General features: G+C 37.0%; 1 protein-coding gene across 4 annotated transcripts in view; it reads right to left on the reverse strand.

The window, feature by feature from the left end:
* Positions 1-1,151: 1,151 nt before the first annotated feature.
* Positions 1,152-24,489, reverse strand: part of LOC129276614 (ubiquitin carboxyl-terminal hydrolase 5-like) — a 32,421-nt gene continuing 9,083 nt past the window's right edge. For 2 of the 4 annotated variants that reach the window (XR_010295679.1, XR_010295678.1), the window contains exons 8-21: positions 21,087-21,143; positions 20,400-20,471; positions 19,321-19,405; positions 18,737-18,859; positions 16,394-16,547; positions 15,274-15,454; positions 13,658-13,746; positions 12,041-12,148; positions 8,628-8,771; positions 7,133-7,269; positions 5,608-5,719; positions 4,952-5,036; positions 2,253-4,284; positions 1,152-2,011 (exon numbers count right to left, since the gene is read on the reverse strand). Coding sequence is in view for 2 of the 4 variants with exons in the window: in XM_054913001.2 (XP_054768976.2) it covers positions 4,197-4,284; positions 4,952-5,036; positions 5,608-5,719; positions 7,133-7,269; positions 8,628-8,771; positions 12,041-12,148; positions 13,658-13,746; positions 15,274-15,454; positions 16,394-16,547; positions 18,737-18,859; positions 19,321-19,405; positions 20,400-20,471; positions 21,087-21,143 (1,435 nt within the window). In the remaining 2 variants the exon portion in view is untranslated. Of the gene's footprint in view, positions 4,285-4,951; positions 5,037-5,607; positions 5,720-7,132; positions 7,270-8,627; positions 8,772-12,040; positions 12,149-13,657; positions 13,747-15,273; positions 15,455-16,393; positions 16,548-18,736; positions 18,860-19,320; positions 19,406-20,399; positions 20,472-21,086; positions 21,144-24,489 lie in introns of all 4 variants that reach the window. The other 2 variants (XM_054913001.2, XM_064109397.1) reach the window with 1 other exon arrangement.

Here is a 24,489-nt window from a genome sequence, read left to right on the forward strand (position 1 = left end):
ACCTACCCCTACCGGGGGTTACACTTTTCATTATATATAATATGTTTGATCGCTTCATGCCCGCCATCGAAACTGACTCCAGACAGACGATATAATAAGTTTTTCAGACGAGTAATAATAATTTTCACTTAAAAATTTTGAAATAACAAATTATATAACTTTAATTGTTGGGTCGATCTGCAGTCAGTACAGACTCAGACATTATCAAGCCTACTTATTAATCAGAGTTTCAGACTTGCGTTTTTGTTTGGCATATCTACCGTAGTCTATCTGATAATAGAAATGCTAGGATAACTTTATAGAGCCAATAGCTGGAAGAAAGAAAAAAACAATTAACTAACTCATTAATAAGATATAGAAAGTTCATATAAACATTTTTTTTTCTTTTCTCATCCGAGTATTTTTCCATCCCATCCCCTTCCTTCTCCTCTCTGCACCCATCCTCGTACTTCAACACTACCTCTCTATTTCTCTGCCTCTATCTCTCTCACTCTGTCTCTATCCCTCCCTCCTTGTCCCTGACCCTCTCCCCTGCCCCCCCCCCCCCTCCCTCCCATATCCCCCCTCCTCTTTCCCCTCACCTCTCTATATTTCTCTTAAAAAATATTTCACTCTTCCAATAGACCAGTTCGTAGTTACTTCACCATGGACAATTTTGGTCAAATGACCTTTCATTTCTTTCATTATGATAGGCAGATTTCAAAGCAAGATATTACGTAAGCTTGCCTTACATAGCAGGATGAAGAAATTGAACAGACCAGGTGACTAGAATAGCAGACCAATGAACACTTTATGAAGGTATTTGTTGCATTCCTACTTGAATGCAAATCATAGCATGTTGCACAATGTACTTGGCAAACTGAAATACCAGTCGTTCGTGGACGCATTGTTGTTTTTTGTGGATGTAAATGAAAAAAAAACAATTCAAAAGAATATATGAATAATCAAGACATCAAAGTTGGTGCTTATCTCATTAGATTTTAAACCACAATGTCACTTTAATTAGTACAAATGACCTTCCTCTGATCATGCATAGAATCTTTTGATCATGCGCAGAAAGGAACTACGAACTGGCTTATTCTTGCCTCTCTCACCTCTTTCCCAGTATAACTAGTTGCTTAGAAATCAAATACACAAGGAGATTTAAAACATGACGTGTACTGCATTTAATGCATGAAAATTAGAAATATACAAAATCCAAGCAACAATATTCCCAATGTATTCCACATACACATACATGTAACAATTTAATAAAACATTTGTTTGTATACATATCCTCTAACATACACATTGCAATCTTGTTAAATATTGTTGTTTGAAATACCCAATGAAACAACTTCTTTAATATGTTCATCCGGTGTGTCGGCTCGGTTGGTAGAGCGTCCGTCTCACAACCGGTAGGTTGGGGTTCAAACTCCGGCCGCGTCAGACCAAAAGACGTTAAAAGATGGGAGTTGCTGCTATCCTGTTTGGCGTTAAATGATTAAAGGGATAGAGCCTCGTCGATCTGGCGCTGCCCAGTGGCTGCCGGGCCCACGATCGATTGGGCAAAGCAAATTTTCGGAGTATTTCATTTCATGTCTATTTCGAACAATAAACGATTGATTTTTATCATTTTTTTTTCATCATCAGCTAGGTCTACAATACAATTTTCTCCATGCTTTCTGGGAAAATCTACAAGAGAAAAACATTCAAATTATTCAGGGAGAAATATTCTTGTCATTTTGGCTTGTGAAAATAGAAAAAGTACATATTCAGCCCCTTTCACAATTGGTGGTGCGACTGCTTATAACCGTTGCTATTCTGTGCAACATATATTGTGACCATTGCACAAGCAATTGTGAAAGCCCTTTTAGTGATAGATGGACATCTCTCAAAACAATCACTTTTCTGGTTTATGCCTGTATGGTAAATTTTATTTTGTTTAAATGGAAAGGTCTGTTCAAATATCAAGATGAAGAAACAAAATCAGCTGTGAGTGGAAAATTCCTTCGTCAATAATCAAGACATGCTAAACTTATTTTCATTATCTTTGGACATTTCTAACTGCCTGGAAGAAACATTGGCGTCGTCATCATCATCTGACATCAGAATCACCATCATCATTCATCACCATTATCATTACTAAAAGGAGCATGTAGACTGTCAAAAATCGTTCAGCAAACATCATCACCCCAGAGCAACTGTTTGATCAAAAGAAGACATTACTGACAGCAACACTGGTCTTCTTGAGATGGACTAAAATCAATCACAATTTATCATGGACAGAGAGTAAGTGTGACTTATACGGGGGGCACTTTGTAACCAACTAGGAGTTCTTAAATTGACAAAATTTGTTGCAAAATACCTACCAACAAAATATTATCTGTAATCTTCTTCATTAGACATCTTGGATACATCCCTTCGACTACTAGTATATGAATCAGATAACCTTGCATAAGTTAACCTTCTTGGCGTCAAATATTTGCCCAATTTAAAACAATTTTTTTTACCACATTATATGTGCAAAATATGTATCAAATACCGATTCTTAGCAAATTTCTCCAAAGTTGAACAGATTTTTGAGCTCTCAAAAGTTTTGATTGACTAAAGCAAAATTACTCGTACATGTATTAGATACAGTTGTGCCTAAAGGTTAGTGAACCCCACCACAAAATGCACTCCTTCATGCTGAGTGTTGAATGTAGGCAACAACACTACAACGTTCAGCAAGCCCAGAGAAACAAATTTTGATTGAATGTAATATTTCATCACTTGACTTCACAATAAAATATCTGAAACATGGTAAACTTGAACACTTTCAATATGTTCATTTTCTACTAGGGTTCACTAACTTTTGAGCACCAATGTATATCTTCCCCTATTTACTACAGTTACCTATTATTTTAAATTGCTCACTAGAGGGCTTTGTCAGTTTTTAACAATCATACTGTTGCATGAATTATACCTCCACACATCCTGTGAGGGAAGGGCAGCTCTTTTAAATACTTTCAGTTGACGTTGTTCATCTCAAAGAGTATTATTTGTTCCTCATTTGTAAATAGAACATTGTTTTTTATATGTATATATTCAGTTCAAAGTCATTTTTTTCTCATAAATATTTCATATTGATCACAAAGTTATACAACTCTCACATTTTCAATAATATATCTCTTCTTCTGAAGAGGTATATTAATATTATTTCAGTTGCAAATTCACATTTGATAGATCAATCATAACCAAAGCAAATTAATTCATTTTGTTTATGCAAGATGCAGACCACCAATCAATTGCCAATTTGCAATTAATTAAAAGACAACTGATCGATTTTAGGACCTATAATTGACATGCAATCATTTGCAAGTTTCTTCCAACACCCTAGAAGTTGCATTTCTACAAAATTGAACAAATTTCCATCATCCCAAAAGATATTTCACTTTTTCTTTCATGTTTACTTCAGGGCCAAATTCCATGCATGAACACTCATCCTATTAAACCCTCGTTCAGATATGATGCAAGAATGCGCAGCAATGTTTTCCATTGTGCTAAAATATTTTGAAACTGCATACTTAATGGTACATGTAAAACATGACGCCAGTGGAGGCGCCATCATGTGTCGTGGATCTGGCGATACGTCAGGCAATACATGATAATACATTGACATCAGTGTATTCTGAAAGAAGCATGTTTTTTTTCTCACAGGATATCTAATTTTCATCCATTGCATCTTTTTGCTACTTGAGGTGGTGATTCATGAAGATGTTCTTATAAAATTTATGCACGATTTTACAAAGGACTAGAACATGTTCTCAGGTACTAAGTCAGCTCCATTTAGTACAAGGAAGGGTCATCCATCATGTGTAAAGTCATTCGTAAGTTACAAACTGCTTTATGAAACACCCATCTGAGCAGTTTATTTTGAATCTCACGTAGCTAAAATTTCTTCCTAGTCGAAGCTATTTCTGTAAGTAATATTGATTTGTGTTAGGCATAGTTTACTGTTTGTTCTCCGTCAGTCCATGAATATGGTCTACCCTGACTTGTTTTACTGATCACAATGCGCCTCTGAGCTCTGGGCCTGTGACATAAAGCTTTACAACTGATTATGAGGCTGATTTTTTTACGATTGCTCATACACAGAAGTCAATGCAATCGATCATAGAAATCGTTCACATGATCAATCGCTAAGGTTCATGTTACACGGCCCTGGGAGATTTTTAAAGCCTCTTGTAGACGTAGATGTATCCCAGGTCCTTCGGTGGTTTTTCTGATTGCGCAACTTTGTCATCGTTGAAGATCACCCATCTGGAAAATAGAAAAGAAAATTAAGGAATTACGTGATATAAAGAAAATGGTTCCATTATTTCAAAAGCATAGAAATGTGAAATGGAGACGTGCTTATGGGGGCATCTCATCCATGTAACATAGTTGAGCTAAATGACAGCTTGCTCTTATGACACTGTGTAACACATTATATGTTTGCCCGATTTTATGCATATCGCTATCTCCTAAAATAATGCAAAATTATATAATACCATAACTTTGATATCACACATTTGATTTCAATGTTTTCATCTTCAGCTTTCTCTATATATTTTTCTGAATTCAGGTAAAATACACATAAGACAGCAAATCAACATAAAAGAGAACACCAAATGAACATAAAGTTTTTTAAACAAATGAAAAAATGGAAATACAAAACAAGTAAAGATTGAAATGAATAGGACATAGTTTTTTTTAAATATCTTTAAAAAATTGGCAACTTAGCTACCTTAATTCTCTGCTTTTATGTACAGTATCTTGCTTTGGTCAATCATAATGAAGATAGAGAAAAGTGTGACTCTTTATTGTACCAACATCCGTGAATATGAAATAAGGATGCTATAATAATCAATTTGAACATAATTTTCATCAGCAAACTCTCTACACATTTTGTTTTGTCATGGAAAAATGATTAGAAGGACTACCTTACCTTCCTTCTTTCTTGATATGGCATACATAGTGACCGCATGCTGTAGATGTACCCATGTGACTTACAAATGCAAACAGCTGGTATTCTGTCATATAAAAAAAGAACAATGCAATAGATTTTCCCACCTCCAAACTGAACTGATATATCATGCAACCGTGATAAGCTGCCATAACTATCCCCCTTTAGAGTATAGAACACTGGAAAATAGAAAGGAATATTAATTTCTGAAGTGGAAATAAGACATTTCTTCCTCCTCTGCTTTTTTTATAACTCCCTTTATCCTCCCCCTCCTCTCCTGTACAATTTTCCTTTCCCTTTCCCTTTCCCTCTTCCTCCCTCCTCCCATCCCATCTTCCCTTCCATTATCCCTTCCCTTACTCCTCCTCTTTTCTTCTCCTACATGCATTTATTGTATCTGTTATTTGGTTCCTCTTACTTGATCTATTTCTCCTCTTCCTTCTTTTCCTCTTTCCATCCTTCCTCCTCCTCCTCCTCTTCCTCCTCCTTTTCTTCTCCTACATCTATTATCCATTTGTTATCTTCCTCCTCTTCATCCTACTCTTCCTCTTCCTATTCTATTCCATTCCTTCATTTCACTTCCATCTCCTCTTCCTTCCGATTTTATCCTCCTTTTGAGCACCCGAAAGCTCACTTACTTTCGCGACCATCCCGGCACGTGGGTCCGCCGGATTGCTCTGTCTCCATCGCTGTATCCAGCTCGTCTGCGTGGCTAAATATCCACTCCGCTGCCCTCTCAAGATTGTTGTCCTAAAGGGATGGCAGAATAGTAGGAAAACATCAGTAAAGACAAACGCATGTATCGATCATGGTGAGCCAAGTGTGATCATTACCTCTTTCCTTCCATCAATCTATCTGTATCCTCAGGATAAAAAGTGCTGTATAAATCCAGCCATTATTATCTCATGTTTCATTCATTCATTCATTCATTCATTCAATCCTTGGCTCATTTTTTCTTGCTGTGATTCATCTTTGATAGGTATGTGATGACCACCGTGTCATCATCCATCTGTCTGTCAATCCCTCAATCGATTGTTCCATCTATCCTATTTTCCTTCTCACCCTTTCACACAATTTGTCTAGGAGCTTAGGTTGATACGAAGCCAACAACAATATCATCCTTGCATAAATCCTTGTATCTGTCAATTCCTCTATCATTTCTTCCATCCATTTTGATTTCCTTCCCGCATCCTTACACAAGATTGCTCTAGGAGCTTTAATAGTTCATATGAAGCCAACACCTCCATCATCCTTTCATCAATCCATCTATCTTTCCTTAAAACAATTCAATACCAGGCGCAGATCCAGGATTCACCAGGGGGCACCGTTTCCTTTTTTAAAGGTCAAGTCCACCTCAGAAAAATCTCGATTTGAATCAATAGAGAAAAATCAGAAAAGCACAATGCTGAAAATTTCATCAAAATCGGATGTAAAATAAGAAAGTTATGACATTTCAAAGTTTCGCTTATTTTTCACAAAATAGTTATATGAACGAGTCAGTTACATCCAAATGAGAGAGTCGATGATGTCACTCACTCACTATTTCTTTTGTTTTTTATTGTTTGAATTATACAATATTTCAATTTTTACGAATTTGACAATTAGGACCTCCTTGCTTGAACCACAAAATGTTAAAATAATGGAATTCCACGTGTTCAAGGAGGAATGAAACTTTATTTCACATGACAATGACGAGAAAATCAAAATATTTCATATTTCATATAATAAAATACAAAAGAAATAGTGAGTGAGTGATGTCATGAGTTCCCTCATTTGCATACAGACCGAGATGTGCATATAACTGTTTTGTGAAATGAAGCGAAACTTTAAAATGTCATAACTTTCTTATTTTACATCCGATTTTGATGAAATTTTCAGCGTTATGCTTGTTGGATTTTTCTCTTTTTATTCAAATCAAGTTTTTGTTGGGGTGGACTTGTCCTTTAAGCAAGATTGACAAGTAGAAAAGCCGATAACAATATTGTGCAAATTATGATTAAAGCATGTAACTTTCACAAGTAGCACTATATGCCACCCCCAAAAGAAGGGTAATACAACTCATGGAGAACATTTTCCAAAGAAATTTGGTAAGGGGATGGACATCTTAAGATCTGCTTCTGTTTCATACTTCATTATTCCATCTCTTTATTTAGTTATACTCACCGTTGCCCGTAGTGCCTTGGTAGCTTGAGCCTCTGTGAAGCCCATACTCGTGATCATCGCAATAGATTCTTGGCTCACTGAAATCTCTGTCTTTTGCTTCTTACTTGCTTGACCTAACTGCAAAGGCTCAGCAAAATCTAGCAAGGAGGATAGATTTAAATAAAGTGTTTTTCTATAGAATATTGCATCTGTATCTACTGTATTTTTTAAATAAAAAGGTTAAATAAAAAAAAAAAGTAAGAGTGTGGACTGGCATCCATAAATGGGTGATTTCAAGTTTAGTGTTGACCTTTTGGTGTTGGTGTTAGGTCAATTTTTACACAATCATAACACCAAACATGAAATGAAGATGGTCGCGTAAAGTCACTCACTAGTTGTTGAGATGTCAATAATGTGATCTGGATCAGTTTTACAAACTCTGAATAAGTTTTGGAGCTAGGGCAAGCAATCCAAATTTCAACACCAACACCAAGGCCAACACCAGACTTGAAATCACCCATGAGTTGTTCAAATTATTGTCAGAGTGTAGACTAGCATAATCTTAATTGAGCTTGTCTTTATGGACCAAGTCCATAGAAAGACTCTATTAATTCGCCTTTGATTAGGCATTCACTTCCAAGACTTACATACATGTAGATTACAACAGGATTTCATTTGTCCTTCCCAGGTCATGCATCATTTCAAGGCTCAAGATAAAACAAGAACTATGAGAGTCGCCTTGGTGAACTGTGTATTATTCTTGTGAGTGTTCAAGATATCAAGGCATTCACTTCTGCCGAGATCTGGGGCCTGTTGCAGAAAGAGTTGCGTTTAAACGCAAGTCCCGAATACGGGTGCTTCATTGGCTGAAAATCAAGTTGCACAAGATATTTTGAGTTGCGTTTGATCACAACTCTTTCTGCAACGGGCCCCCAGAATATTCTTCCAGGACCATGGCAAGTTGGAAAAGGAGTTACATTTGAAAACAATTCGAGAAATCAAATGCAAATCCCAATTACACGTTTCTGATTGAGTGAATTTCAAGTTGCATTTGATTTTGAGAGTTGTATCTGATTGCAACTTGTTTCGCAATGGGTACCACAGTGTTCCCAGCTTTTCAAGAAAACTAAATTCCCTGATGAAGTTTAAAAATTCCCTGATGAAGTTTAAAAATTCCCTGATGATTATTTAAACCCATTCCCAGTTTCGCATGTTTTCTAAGTTGTTGCAGTGAATTCCATGTATTTTTCAGTATAAAAACAATAATGCAACTAGTACCACCATAACCAGTCATTCAATGGATGTTGTTTCGATATGTAACAAAATATAGCAGAGTCTGACTGACTACCATGCTTTCGACTTTTGGGCCGATCCAAATTCCCTGATTTTTCCCTCATTTGAGTTATTTTTTTATCGAATTCCCTGTTTCCCTGACTGGAAAAAAGTTATTCAATTTTCCCTGATGGGCTGGGAACCCTGGCGTACCATGTTCAAAGTATGACTACCTCCATCTTACCAGGATCTTGTGAATGCTCAAATATCCAGTTCATGGCAGCTTCTGAGCCCATGTTGTTTGTATGGTAGACAGCTTTCCGACAGCCCTCCCGGGGAAATCCCATGTCTGCCAGTTGACTTACGGTGGCCTCATCTATAACAGGTTCTAAGAATAAAACAGAATAGTATAAAATAATACACCTCATTGGTGCGTTGGTGAGAATTAAGGTCACCTCCATAGCAATCATACAATTACTTCAAAATAAAGGCTTACAGTCATCCTAAATTGTTATTCATATTTTCAGAAAAAAAGCAAAATGTGATTTGTTCCAGAATCAGGCCGTGGACCAGTTATAAGGTGTGCAGAGGTATTTTTATGCAAAAGGTACTTTTGGAGCAGCTCATACATGTTCGGGCTGTTTTAAAAGTAACAAACGTAATGCCTCAGCAAAATGATATGTATTAATGTTTTATAAGAAGGTGATATGGATACTTGTTATTTGATAAACCATCCTCATCTTAGAACCATTACCAGTCAATTCAGGGGCGGATCCAGCGGGGGGGGGGGGGCAAATTTTTCGGAGGACAATTTTGAAAAGCCCCCCCCCCCCCAAAAAAAAAAAAAAGGTTTTCAACCACAAATTAAGGATATTTCGTACCTGAAAAAAATTTGACAAGCAAAAAAAAAAAAAAAAAAGGTTTTCAACCATAAATAAAAGATATCTTATACCCGAAAAAATTTGACAAGCAAAAAAAAAAAAGGTCTTCACCTCTGCTTCTCTGCTTTAATGGCATTTTTACATGACAAATTTTCAATTTTGCTTCTCAAAGGGGGGGGGGGCACGTGCCACATGTGCCCCCCCCCCTAGATCCGCGCCTGAGTCAATATTTCTGTCTTTCTTTGCTATTTTGTTTGCTCCCTCATTCACTTTTGCACCCTGAGCTTCTCTAATGAGATGGATATGATGCCTTCTAAATTTCATTTGTCATTTATTATTATTAGTACCAGTTCAAGTGCTTTAGTCATCAAATCAATCTCACTATTTTGTATGAAGTCTTCACTATTTAGACCAAGTTTGTGAATCAATTCATAAGAGGAGAAATCAGTCATCCTGATTTATTTGAAAACTCACTGCAGTGGCAAGCATTACGTGATTTATTAGGCAAAATACAGCTTCGAAAGCATTAGAAAAAAACTTATTGAAAATAGGCAGGTTGCGATTTTAAAAAGGGATTAATTAGACAATGCAATAGAAACCATCTTTTTGTAGACATTTGATCAATAATAATTGACTATTAATAATTATTGTAAATGTCGTAAAGAGTATTTGAAAGGTAACCCAAACTTTTGATACATTTGTGTCCAAAGATTTGTTCACACCTTTAATAATTTTGATGAAATGAGAAAATGTAATCAAAATATAAAGAATTAGCATGCATGTTGATGAATGTGAATGTTTGTTTTGGTAAATATCTCTTACCAATTTACGGACATTGTTCTCGAGAGACATTTCGATCATTTTGTTTTATATTTATAGTTTTATTGTTGTGCCCAATAGAGGGATGTGACGATGATGGTAATTTTCATTAATGGAGATAGTGATGCATATCCTGATTTTTATCAAAATGAATTGAGTGGATATCAACAATCCAGAATATAAAAGGCAGTTTTGCCTATCAGAATGAAAATATGATGATTTTGTCTGTGGAACAAGAATACATTTTCTCTGTCCAAGAACTATCAGATAAATACTGTAGAATAGTTTCTTGCCCCTTGGACTACTATCAGTGTAAATAATTGCCCAATAATTCACCACCAAAATGGGTAAACCATATGGTCAGCCAACTGTTAAAGACAGCTACAGAAAACTTTGAGGAACAGAAGCGAACTTTTGATGCAACACTTGGAAAACACAAAATGATTGCATGTAATCTTGCATAACTTGGGCATAAAGATAAATTCTTATCAATTAGACGGAAGAAAAACACTGGCGACCTCCGTGAAGAAGATATGGCAATTACTGATATAAAATTGAAGCAATACGAGATGGAATAGCAGTGTGCCATTCTCTTTTCTGATAATGACTATCTATACTCTCTCTTCTTGCGAAAAGGTATTGCCACCAATGGGGCTAATCACTGTTCCCCAATCTAATTCTGACTATTCATCTCTATCCAGGATTGCTATGAGAGGCATTAGCAGATCTATTGCAAAAAAATGTTTTTCAGTGTTCTGAGTGATTTAGGCGAGGACTTGCCAGATTCGTCTGCAAGTACATGCAGTAGGGAAAATATGTGAACTCCTTGAGATATCTCTTTAACTCCATGTGATTGCCGGCTGTATATCAGTGATATTCCAGATGAACTGCAATTTGGACTTCAGAGAGGGTACTCCTTTTCCTGATGTCTCTCTCTCTCAATCTCTTGAGTTTTTAATCGAACTTTGCACTTTGCAAAAACGTCCAACATATTTAGCCCTACTAGATGCAAAAAAAAGCCTTTGAAACTGTTGGGCACGGAGGCTTGTTCTAGCTCTACTAGATGCAGAAAGCCTTTGAAACTGTCTAGCAAGTAGGCTTGTTCTAGCTCCACTAGATGCGGAAAAAGCCTTTGACACTCTCTGGCATGGAGGCTTGTGCTAGCTCTACTAGATACGGAAAAAGCCTTTGACACTGTCTGGCATGGAAGCTTGTGCTAGCTCTACTAGATGCAGAAAAAGCATTTGATACTGTCTGGCATGGATGCTTGTTCTAGCTCTACTAGATGTGGAAAAAGCCTTTGATACTGTCTGGCACGGAAGCTTGTTAGCTGTACTAGACATGGAAAAAGCCTTTGACACTGTCTGGCATGGAGGCTTATTCTAGTTTAACTACATGTACATGCAGAAAAAGCTTTCTACACTGTCTGGCATGGAGACTTGTTCTAGCTCTACTAGATGCAGAAAAAGCCTTTGATACTGTCTGGCAAGGTTTGTTCTAGCTCTACTAGATGCGGAAAAAGCCTTTAGATACTGTCTGGTATGGAGGCTTGTTCTAGCTCTACTAGATATGTAAAAAGCCTTTAGATACTGTCTGATATGGAGGCTTGTTCTAGCTCTACTGGATGTGTAAAAAGCCTTTGATACTGTCTGGCATGGAGGCTTATTCTAGTTTAACTACATGTACATGCAGAAAAAGCCTTTGACACTGTCTGGCATGGAGACTTGTTCTAGCTCTACTAGAAGCGGAATTAGCATTTGATACACTCTGGAATGGCGGCTTATTCTAGTTTTACTACATGCAGAAAAAGCCTTTGAAACTGTCTAGCATGGAGGCTTGTACTAGCTCTACTAGTAACAGAAAAATGTGATGTTTAGAACAATAACGAACACAGAAATAGTATTTTAGAAAACGGCAAACTGGGTCTCTAGACTAGACTACAAGTCAGCGACAGTACCTGGTACAGGTGGTCCTTCCTCGTCGGGTAGATCAACTTCTCCTGGCTGTAGACCAGTCCCTCGATACTGGCCCAGGTCTAGTTCATCAGGCATCTCAACTGATACATCTAAAACAATGAGAGGGATACAGGACATATGATAGCTCAGTTTGCAGAGAAGGGTGTCATGATCACGATCTAGTTGCCCTAATAAATAGTGATCAAATCCTATGCATGAATCTACCAGGGTTGGGCTAAATTAATAATACTAAAGGTATATTTACTCAGGGAAGCCACTGCTATTATTATTACCCTGGTCTTAGCTGGGCTGCCTAGGCGCTCAAAGATTTCAAGGAATTTCTTCCTACCGGGTACCCATTCACCTCACCTGGGTCGAGTGCAGCACAGTGTGGATAAATTTCTTGCTGAAGGAAATTACGTCATGGCTGGGATTTGAACCCATGACCCTCTGTTTCAAAGTCAGAAGACTAATCCACTGGGCCACAACGTTCCAAACACTTTCTACAATTACAATTTTGTTATTGAGAAAATGTTTGATTACAATTACTTTTCAATTAAATCACTCTTTTTTTTCAATTACAATTACCAATTACTTTTGTCAATTACAATTTCAATTACTTTCTCGAAAAGTCATAAATGAAACCAATTTTTATTCTGTACATAGTACCATCTATTTCAATATAATTCTAAGTTACAGAGAAACTGACAAGATGAAGGTTTAGGTTACGGTGCAGGGATTCTGCCTTTTACGCTCTTTGATGCTTTGAAAATGTCATGAAATTAAATCATAAATTAAGTAAGTTTACTGCAATTAAAATTAATTGACAGTAATTGAAGTCTATTATATTTTTTTCAATTACAATTACAATTACTTTCCCTTTCAAAACATCAATTACAATTACAATTACTCAAAATAAATGTAATTAATTATGTAATTGATCAATTACCTTGTAACTGAGCCCAACCCTGGACTCTACACATGACTGGTGATCCATTAATTTCTGTTGATTTAGCTTCAACAAAAGGGTCATCTATTATGTGTAAAGTCATTCATGACCTTTGAACAGTTTTCTGAAGTGCCCATAAGAATATATCTAAGGGCCACCGCACACCTTACGACTGTTCGCGATCCGATTTTGAAACAAATCGCATTTTGCTCATTTTCTGAAAATGTGAATGGAACATATCATTTGAGGTTAAAATTAATTGAAAGAATACTAATATAACCATTTTGAATGATTGCAAGCCTTTATTTTGGAATAAAGGCCAAATTAGTTTCAAATCGTACGACTGCTATGACGTCATTACGACTAGATGTTAAATTCGCTTTTATTCTAAAGAAGGATTATAGCACAGTCACAGATTTGAACATAGGTATTCATATGATGATTAAGAACATTACACAGTAAGATATTCCATGTCTCAATATTAGCATCAAATTCTACTAGGTTTTATTCAAAATTGGGTCGCAGACCAATCGTAAGGTGTGCGCTCGCCTTAAGGAACCCCTTCTTCATTCAAGTGTCAAACCAATAAACTTGAATAAAGCCATGCAGTTTCTGCTAAATCTGTCTCCAAGTAGATAGAAAAAAGGGCTTGATATTCAAATAAACTTACCAAGTTTCCTAGGTGTCCAGTCATTCCCTAATGTAAATTTCTTGAGTTGAATAATAAGGTAGTCTGGGAATGAGGCTATTCTTGTTGACCTGTTGATATTCAATCAAATGAGAAATTTATTTGAAGGAAACAATAAGTAATCTCAACTTTCTTCTAGTAGGTAATGATGTTTAGCCCACTTTACACCAGATGAAGTTCCTGCAACATTCTTGGAATTCAGAAGAAAACCTAGGACGCTGAGCCAACTTTGTTGGATTTTCTTAAGGTCCTTACTGCATCATTACCACATGTATACTGATCAGACGGCACTCCTGCTACATGGACTCTGGACATGTTCAAACTCCATGTTGCGGAAAATGGGTCTCAAGAGATCATGCAGACTATGCCACGTCAATAGCAGTTCTCGCTACACTCTTCGTACTCCGTAGCAGTCTTGGTACTCTGTAGCAGTTTCTACTGTATCATGGTCATTTTTCGTTGACGTAGCGAGAACTGCATGGACATAGCTTTGGTGTAAAGGGGGTGTTAGTCAGATGCTCAACGCACAAAAAAATAAATTGCTAAATGGGCCGTCACACCAAAGTATTTCAGCAAGCATATGCTGACGAATGCAGGTCATGGCAAGCCATTCTCTCAATCTCATTTCTTCTTTTTTTTACTTCTAAATTTACTTAACACTTAGGTAAACCTTTCAGACATTAAGAAATGGGGTCAATATGAAAATAGGAAAATTGTAACTGTGCAAATGTCTGGCTACGCCTTTATTAGAATTCATTTGATCTTTGGGAAATCAAACCAAATAGTAGCCATCACTAGGTCTGAATGAACAGACTAAGCTTGATTTCTCTCTGTCTAGTCTTGTATCAGACTGCACAATAAACCACAAGCAGCTGACATGAAGACGGACATGGACATCGAAGGTTGATCTGAAAAAGTATACTGGTGTTTTATAAAGCATCTTGACAATGACTTTTTAAAAGGGGTTTCAATAATTTCCAACAGATTTTGGTGAAAGTTAAAAACAGAAAGCTCCATGAAACAATGCCCGGATGAAAGTATTAGAGGGGTAGACACAGAAGAGGCAGAGAAAAGACAGACAGACAGAAATAAGTTGAGAAAAAGCGGAAGCAGAGTCATTTCTTGAATCTGGGCAAATTCCAGTGAATGACTGTTAACCGGGGCCCCATTTCATAACGGTAACCCCCCCCAAAAAAAAAAAAAAAAAAAATACTGTTAAAAGCTACTGCAGCAGGTTACTGGCAATTATTTTATTATTATTTATTCGGCCAAAAAACATACAAAAATTGTACAATGTAATTACAAAAATACAATTTGAAATTGAATAATGAAATATGGATAAGTAGAAATGAAAGAAAAGAAGAAAAGAGTCAGAAAATGGTTTTTCCATGGGCCAGGGCTCGCATAAGTAAAAATCAGTACTATTGCCCAGAGGCATGCGAGCCCTCAAAAGGTAATGCATTCATTATGGATAACACCCTTTAATCATAATATACAGACGAAGAGGCCGAGGCAGGAAGGACATTCAGAAAGTAAATTTGTAGACTCCTAAGAACTGAACGATGAATACGAAAAGAGATTCACGCAAACAATGTTACCTGAGTGCAGTAGTCTTTGATTTGACGGCTGAACTGTAGAAATCCTCTACAGTCTCTTGTGCAGCAAAGGCATCTAGGCAAGATTGAAGACTTATCTTAGGACGCACGACATCCTTTGGATCGACTCTCTCTTTCTTGGCTTCTAGTTTGGCTTTTTTGGCTTCATACGCAGAAAACTCGGCTAAAAGTAAGAATGGACAAAAGGGGAGATTTTTATGAACATGATCTAAATATGGTTATGTGATTGCAACAATTGCTACTCTGCTACGGTTAGGGTTTAAGTTGTCACAGACTTTTGCGTTCTGAATGACGAGAGGATTACAATTATGGTTAGGGTTGAGGTTAGGGTTTGTTTGGTTAAATTGTGGATTTTCTGTAGGAGCAATTGTCGCAGGAGTAAATGTCACGGAATCCTAAATATGCCTCAAAGAAAGAAACAAGACTGAGACGCTCCAATCACGAGCAATACAAAGTCAATTCAACCTTCATCTCTATAATGCAACTGGCAAACTAATTTCGCCTCATGCATAATTGCTCACAGGAAAACTGAAAACTGTCACTTCCAAAAGCACAGATGTCAGTTTATAATGAGCTTGATGCACCAGAATTTTTGTGGTCATTGTGTTGTGTCTTTCTTGCACCTTGCAGTCATTTTCCCAGACGTCCTACGCGAGTAAGGGTTACTCGGGTCTGAAAAGAGTATGATTTGTAGGTTTATAAATTTTGAGAGGGCCTTTGTAATTTTGTTTTGAAGATAGCTTACTTCATCCCATCAACTGCTGTGAGGGATTCACAGTTTCCCTATGAGCTAGTAAACATTGACCAATCATTTCAGGAAGGACACATACAAAGTAGGTTGGACATATACTTTATGGAAATTGTCTAGCTGATTACTTGATTTTATTTTTTAAATATTGTTTTCAATGGATCAAATTGACGTGATTTCAAAAACTGAACAGGGATGTATTTGAGGCCGGTACATCCAAGTCACGAGGCCACTAGAGAAAACCACCCCCATAGACTTTGTAACTCGGCCCTAGTTACATGTATTTTGCAGGCAAGCCAGCAAAATGTGGCCTCGAGGCCGGCCTTTAACTACATTGTTGTTCATAAAACTCACCTAGGTTTGTGGCAGCCTCTAGCGGAATCGGTACTCCTAGCATGTAATCTGTTCTCTTCTTGTATTTGACCTGGTTGGACTGTGAACATTGGATCCTCTCTTCAAGCTCGAACTGAAGGCAGTCACAGGGATTTAACTGACCTCTACTGTGCCTCTGTCAAAGAATATAGTGAAAACCGGTCGAGGTTAAAGAATAGTGGTCCTTACAGGTATACCAGTGTGTTGGCTCAGTTGGTAGAGCGTCCAACTTAAAAGCCCCGGCTGCATCAGATTAAAAGACTTTAACATATCGTCGCCGTTCATCCCAACCGTCGTATCAGTCAAATTTGGTCCCAAAAAAATTGATTTTGAGATTTTTGCAGAAAATGAAAGTACAAGTCCTATTCTATTCATAACTAAATTTCTATGCAGCGATTCATTTTAGTTTTTGAGATGAGGGGATTTTCACGGCGATGCCATACAAATTTTTAATAAAATGTGCCAATCCCATTCGAAACGTATACTTTAACAGAGCAATACGACGTGTAAACTGACCCCGATTTCAATGCGCACAGTCAGCCAAACTGTCGTATCGGCACTGGGCACTGCATCGATTTTGTAGGTGAAAAGCGATACAACGTTTTGACTGATCGTGTGCATTGGAATCACGTTGATCTGGCACTGCTCAGTGGCTGCGAAAATGAATTTTCTGAAGATTTCTCTTTATGATTTCTATTTCAAACAATGAATATTCATACTTTTCCCTCACTAAATAAAACACTTAGACAAGTCAAACCTGACTTTACCAAGAGCAAAACCACTCAAGATATTCAGGTAAAGTGGTTCATAATAGGCATATAAAGACAACATGGTGAAAAACACAATACAGGTAATGCAGTGAGGACTGTTCTATTTGGAAAAAGAGTCTGCAATTCCAAGTGGAGAATAACTTTTTTTTTTACCAAGAATCAATTAAAGCTATTGACAGCCTGTTGGTAATGTTGTTGTTACAGTTATAGTTGTTGTGTTGCTGAGGGTTTGTTATTGTTACAATCCTCATTATCATCATCACCATCATAATCACTATCATCATAACTTATATTGTTCTTTTCTCATTAGCATGCAATTAGCTAAGGTTGTAATTTGTGTGAAATTAAATTTCTTTTTCCCTACATGCAGGCAAACCTTGCAGAAGATAAAAAAAAGCCAAAAATATGAAAATAAGAAGAGTTGTAACTGTGCAAATGTCTGGCTACGCCTTAATTAGAATTCCTTTGATCTTTGAGAATTCAAACCCAATTGTAGCCATCACTAGGTCTGAATGAACAGACTAAGCTTCATTTCTCTCTGTCTAGTCTTGTATCAGACTGCTCAATAAACCACAAGCAGCTGACATGAAGACGGACATATCTTATGTCATGGATTTCAAGGGAGGTTTTTTTTTTTTTCATGAATCATCTAGTCAGTGATTTCCACCACATTTGCTGCTGTTTTTATTATTGTACTTGTCATTGTTACTGTCGTTGGTAATGTTTTTGTTATTATCATCATCATCATCATCACCATAATCATCATCATCATCACTATCATCACTATCATCATCATTATCATTATCATCATCATCATCATCATCTTCATCATCATCATCATTATTACTTGCACTGTGCTTTTCCAAATTAGCACCCAATTTGTTTTCAACAATCACTGGTACTCCACTTGATGAAACCGACCACTGCTCACTTGTCTGAGTTTCCTCAGTCAGAGATAAGAGAAAAGAGGAGATCAGGGGGGGTGTTCACAAAGATTAATCTGTGACTAAATTCATGCTCAAGTGCCAATGCATACACGATATTCAATCTCACTGATCAATAGGAGGTAAAGCACATCCCATGAACATGATGTGGTGATATGTCATGTACCACACTCATCCATGGATTTAAAGTGCATCTTTAAGAGGCTGTTGCAAGAAAATATTTGAGATCAGTTGCAAATATTCTGTTGCAATTTTACAACTGATAGACATACGATTGATTTAGGGACCAAAAATAGACTAGCAATTGATCGCAAGTTTCTTGCAAAGTCCCATTAGTCAGAGTAATAGGGTATTGCAAGAACCTTGCAATCGATTACAAGTCAATTTTAGGTCCTAAAATCAGTCACAATTCTTTTAATTTATTGTAAATTTGAAACTGATAGCTGGTCTGCTTCTCGCATCAACAAGTATAGATTTATTTGCCTTACTAGAAATTGAATTTGCAAATGAATTTTGCAATTAATTGCAAATATTAAGTTGCAACCTGCCTCCATATATCTTTGTGAAACCCCTGCCTGCTGTCAGTGATGTACAACCCCCTCAATACTTACCTCAATTATACTGAAGAGATGAAGGAGATATTCTTGAGCATCTTGCTGTCGATTGGTTGAAAACTCTTGATGACCTTTACCCACAAGGCTTTTGAACATCCTGGGGGCAACCCCACATTGGCTCTACAAGACAAACATACCAATTTTGTTTTAATTGATTAATGTTTGTAAACAACATAAAACAATAAACATACAACACTTGACAAATGACAGCAGTGATTTAAAATTGTTCAAGCAATTTAACCAGCATCAAAATTGGTGCATGGTTTAACATTATTTCTTAAAACAAGTGCAAGCTTCCCCTGAAAAGTATGGAACAGTGAGAAAAAAAACATGAAAACAATAGGATATGAGCAGCAGAGTGATCAGGCAAGCAAACTTTGAGACAGGTTTGCTGACAGGAATCACAAGACGTTTAATTGCACTTTGAATCTCTTCCCTTGAATATTTGGTGGCATTACAAGAAGATGGAAGTACCATTCATGCAGATATGAATATTATCCTCCATTTAAGGACATTACTATATCAGTGTATACAGAATGGTACAGAAACTGTTGAGTAATAGAAGATCGAGGGAGTCTTACCTTTTCTTCTGATTGGTCTCCACTGTCTGTTGTTTTCGGTTCCTGAGAATACTGTCCAGAGGCTAACCCATAACCAAGCTTGGCCCTATAGCAAATACAACAAAAGAAAGACTAATCAATGCAGGGATGAGTTTCATTAACATTTTTGTCAGACAAGTTGTCAGATCTGGGGCCGTCTCACAAAGACTTGTGATTGATCCGATCAATCGCAACGATGGAAAGCCAGCCACGTCGACATCTAAAATACATGTTTGTTCAAAATGTTTTTTTATGAATGAGCATAATTCATATATTCACTGTTTTCTTGACAATTCAGTATATTTCTCTTTGTCTCCGAAGGACAATGAGCAAATTTCCTAAAGAAAATATTATGACATTGATGGATTTCCATAAACTTGAGATTGATTGGATTAATCCTAATCCTACATTACTCTTTGTAAGACGGGGCCCTGAAAACTTCCCTTGATTTTGATTGGCAAGGTTAGTATGTTACCTATCAGATATAGTGAGACTTGTCGGTAAAAACAAGTCCTTTCGTGAAAAGCTCTCCCGATATTGTGAGTTTGCACATTAACAAGGTGGAAGAATCGTGGTGTGATGTTCTGACTCTCGACTTGTTCCCAGTCAGAGCATCATGTTTTCAAATCCATTTGCAAGGCATTGATCCACATTCTACCACTCTCCACCCAGGTGTTAAAAGGGTGTCCGGTAGGATGCAAAGCTTATGTAGTATGCCTAGCAATTGAGTTTGGAACTCTTTTTTTTAATGCTCCCCAGGGAGTGGAGAAAGTGAAAGTGCATACATTGTGTGCAAGCAAGCTAGGATATATAATAATACTAATAATATATCTGCAAAGGGCTGTTTTAATTGTGAAGAAAACTATTATATTTACCATTTCAAGATGGTTTCAAATGCTTTGAGTGACCGATGTGATAATAAATGGATTATCAACTAAGACCATTGTTGAAGTTACAGGTTAGTTCAGAATATACATGTAGGCATTTCAATTTGATTTGTCACTTCTGATATACTCAACAAATGTTGCAAACAACCTTGTCGTAAGGACTTTGTCACTTACATTTGTGTATTGAAGTCACCAGTAGGATCGGCAGGAGCTATTGCAAAGATTTGGTCTTTCTGGGAAGCATATCTAAATGAAAAAGAAATAAAAAACATGTCATTCTTTTTCTTCTGACCCCCAATCAGTCACTGGTAACTTTTTCCTTGGGAACTACCATGGCAGTCAATCAAAATAATATTTCAGTGGTAGATTCACCAAATGGCAAAGTTTCTGTTAACTGTAAATTTATTCATCTATCTGGGCCCCGTTGCATAAAAGTTACATCCAATGGTAATTATAATGGAATCCTCAATTTTGATTGGTTGTTGAACATCGTTACCATGGTAGTTACTATAATGGTAACTTTTATGCAACGGGCCCTGCACATCTCTCATATTGGAAGAGCATCAATATCAGATTACAACACAAAAAATTCTTGAAAAAGAATTTGTGAGATTAAAAACAAGAGAGAGAAAAAGAGAAAGTAAAGAGGAAGAAAGGGAGAACAGCAATAGGGAGAATATACCTTCTGCATTACATTAATTTGATAGCCCAAATCAGTATTTTGGTGAAATAATTAGCACATTTTCTAAAATAGAAAAGGTTTGGGTATTCCTCTTTACAAATTACAAATTGTACTCGATTATCTCTCAAATTTGATAGAAAAATGATAATTAAGACATCACACATGGTTGCACAACTTACCTATTAACAAAATCTGGAATACTGAAGAGGACTTGCATAACAGAATTTAAGTAACAACTATTTGAAGGAGAAAAAAGACATCAAATGTCATGTTGATACATACAACAATATACAATAACAATATGGGGAAAAAGATATTTATAACCTCCAAATAAAGCTTCCACTCCACCCCTACCCATCCCAAAATGTAGGCTTGTAATACTATACTGAAGTGTTTCCATGATTCATTGGAGCACATGTATCAACATATTTCAGTGTTTATATATTATAAATCATTGTACACAGTATCTAATGTATAAAACATATACATGTAAATACATGAAATTTTTGAAGAACTTTACATAAAACAAATTAAACATTTAGGTTTGCAATCAATACCGGTAATCATCAATATAAAGCACCATACAAAGTTACAAAAATGAGACTGAACTTATTTTTCTTTCCATTATTATTTAGCATCATCATCATCATCATCACCACCACCACCACCACCATCATCACCACCACCACCACCGTCATAATCATCACCATCACCAGAGCTGCCAACCACACTTGACCAAAAATCCTATTATTTCACCCCAAAAATCCTATTTTTAGGCAAAAAATCCTATTCATACCCGTCGTGTACTTTCCTACTATACATCTCATTATTTTGTTGTGCTCACTGTAATTTTTACATCCGACAGGCAAGGTTCCACATTAACTTTTTTGGTGGTGGCCCGTTCGGGCCACCAAAACCTTCAAATTATTTTTGTTGGTGGCCCAATATTAAAGTTTGGTGGCCCCACCAAAACAGAACAGGAAAAAAAGTAAAAAAGTAAAAAAGAAAAATTAAAGAAACAAAAGAAAATTTAAAAAAAATTAATAAAACAAATTAATAACAAGTGGAATGCCTCTGGCCGTCTCACCTGCATCACGCGATTCAATATAGCAGCAGTGCTGATTTTGAAAACTACTATAACTCGCACAAGATGTTCAGTGATACTTGGTTACTCTTATTTCCACGTTTTATGAACTAGACCAATACACTTATAGAGATATGATGGCAATTCAACAAATACCCCCAACGTGGCCAAAGTTCTTTGACCTTACATGACCTTTGACCTTGATCATGTGACCTGAAACTCGCACAGGATGTTCAGTGATACTTGATTACTATTATGTCCAAGTTTTATGAACTAGACCAACACACTTTCAAATTTATGGCTGTAATTCAACAAATATCCCAATTTGGCCAAAGTTCATTGACCCTAAATGACCTTTGACCTTGATCATGTGACCTGAAACTTGCACAGGATGTTCAGTAATACTTGATTACTATTATGTCCAAGTTTCATGAATCAGATCCATAAACTTTCAAAGTTATGATGGTAATTCAACAGATACCCCCAATTCGGCCAAAGTTCATTGACCCTAAATGACCTTTGACCTTGGTCATGTGACGTGAAACTCATGCAGGATGTTCAGTGATACTTTATTAACCTTATGTATAAGTTTCATGAACTAGGTCCATATATTTTCTAAGTTATGATGACATTTCAAAAACTTAACCTTAGGTTAAGATTTTGATGTTGATTCCCCCAACATGGTCTAAGTTCATTGACCCTAAATGACCTTTGACCTTGGTCATGTGACATGAAACTCAGGCAGGATGTTCAGTAATACTTGATTAACCTTATGGCCAAGTTTCATGAACTAGGTCCATATACTTTCTAAGTTATGCTGTCATTTCAAAAACTTAACCTCAGGTTAAGATTTGGTGTTGACGCCGCCGCCGCCGCCGTCGCCGTCGGAAAAGCGGCGCCTATAGTCTCACTCTGCTATGCAGGTGAGACAAAAATGGTGAAGGGGGAAAAAATGAGAAGCCATTACAAATATTTTTTAACAGCTGTATGTAGCAACAGCCAACAGTTTAAGCCAATTGAGCAAATAATTTTCACTCACCTTTTGGGGATGACACATTTCTATTTTTATAACCTTTATTTCGTTTGTATTATTATTTTTTTAGTAGAAACATATTCTTTAATCAGGCATATTCAATGGGAAGGGGTATATGGTTTAACCACTGTCAAAAAAAAAAAAAAAAAAAAAAAAAAACTGTAAAAGTTATATCTGGAAAAAAGGTGTGAGAAAAGTTGGCTTTACTTTGTTGGCCAAAATGTTTGAAAAATTCACATTTCATATCAATGAAATGCCTTCCCAAAGTATTTTCTTTATGAAGAGTGATTTAAGAAGTCATTTATAAACAAAAAAGAAAGAAACTGTCTGCTTATTTTTTGCTAGAAAAGACGCAGCTTCGAAAGAAACCAAGTATCAACATACATACAAATGCACATGTGGGACTGTGATGTACTCACCTGTGTTTTTATGTGTATTAACACATTTGGAAATCGGTCTTTTTGAGTCAAAAGAGAGGTCATAATTCCTGTTTTTAATGCTTGCAGATAATCAGTTTACACCAGATTTGAGTAATCTGGACTGTAGAAGGGCATTTCATTGGTGTAAAATGTGACTTTGACATAGATTTTCAAAGTTCTGTGGAAGATTTCTTAGCAGCAACATTTCGTATCGTAGCTCCCCGAATCTGAATAAGCTGCTAGCGCACAGATATAATAGCTACATGTAGCTGCTGTGGTTTCATGCAAAGCTCACGCCAGCCGGCCGGCAGGATAATAGCCACTGTATGCTATAGCGGTAAGGCTATGTACTGTCATGTGTGTGTGTATTTGTGTGTAGATCAACAAAAAGGGCGCATGATGAATTGGTTGCAATTTGAACTGTATAAAGTTGATAAATGCGTGAAAAATCGGAGGAAAAATTGCGCTACTTTGAAAATTATTGGTTGCCCGATTCGGGCCACCAAAACTTAACATTTTTCATTAATGATTGCCCGAGGTGTATTTCTGTAATGTCGAGCCTTGCCATAGCTATATTTTCAAAAAATCGTATTTTATCTATAAAAATCCTAGTGTCGTATTTCAAGTGAAAAATCGTACGGAATACGACAAAATCGTACTATTTGGCAGCTCTGCACCACCACCACCACCACCACCACCGTCATCATCACCACCACCACCACCACCACCATCCTCACCACCACCACCATCACCACCGTCATCATCGTCATCACCACCACCACCACCACCATCACCACCGTCATCATCGTCACCACCACCCCCACCACCATTACCACCACCACCGTAATCATCATCATCATCATCGTCATCACCACCACCACCACCACCATCACCACCGTCATCATCGTCACCACCACCCCCACCACCATTACCACCACCACCGTAATCATCATCATCATCACCACCACCACCACCAACACCATTGCCACCATCACCACCATCACCACCACCACCGTCATCATCATCATCATCATCATCATCAATCA

Source organism: Lytechinus pictus, chromosome 14, assembly GCF_037042905.1.
Source record: "Lytechinus pictus isolate F3 Inbred chromosome 14, Lp3.0, whole genome shotgun sequence".
Taxonomy (NCBI): Eukaryota; Metazoa; Echinodermata; class Echinoidea; order Temnopleuroida; family Toxopneustidae; genus Lytechinus; species Lytechinus pictus.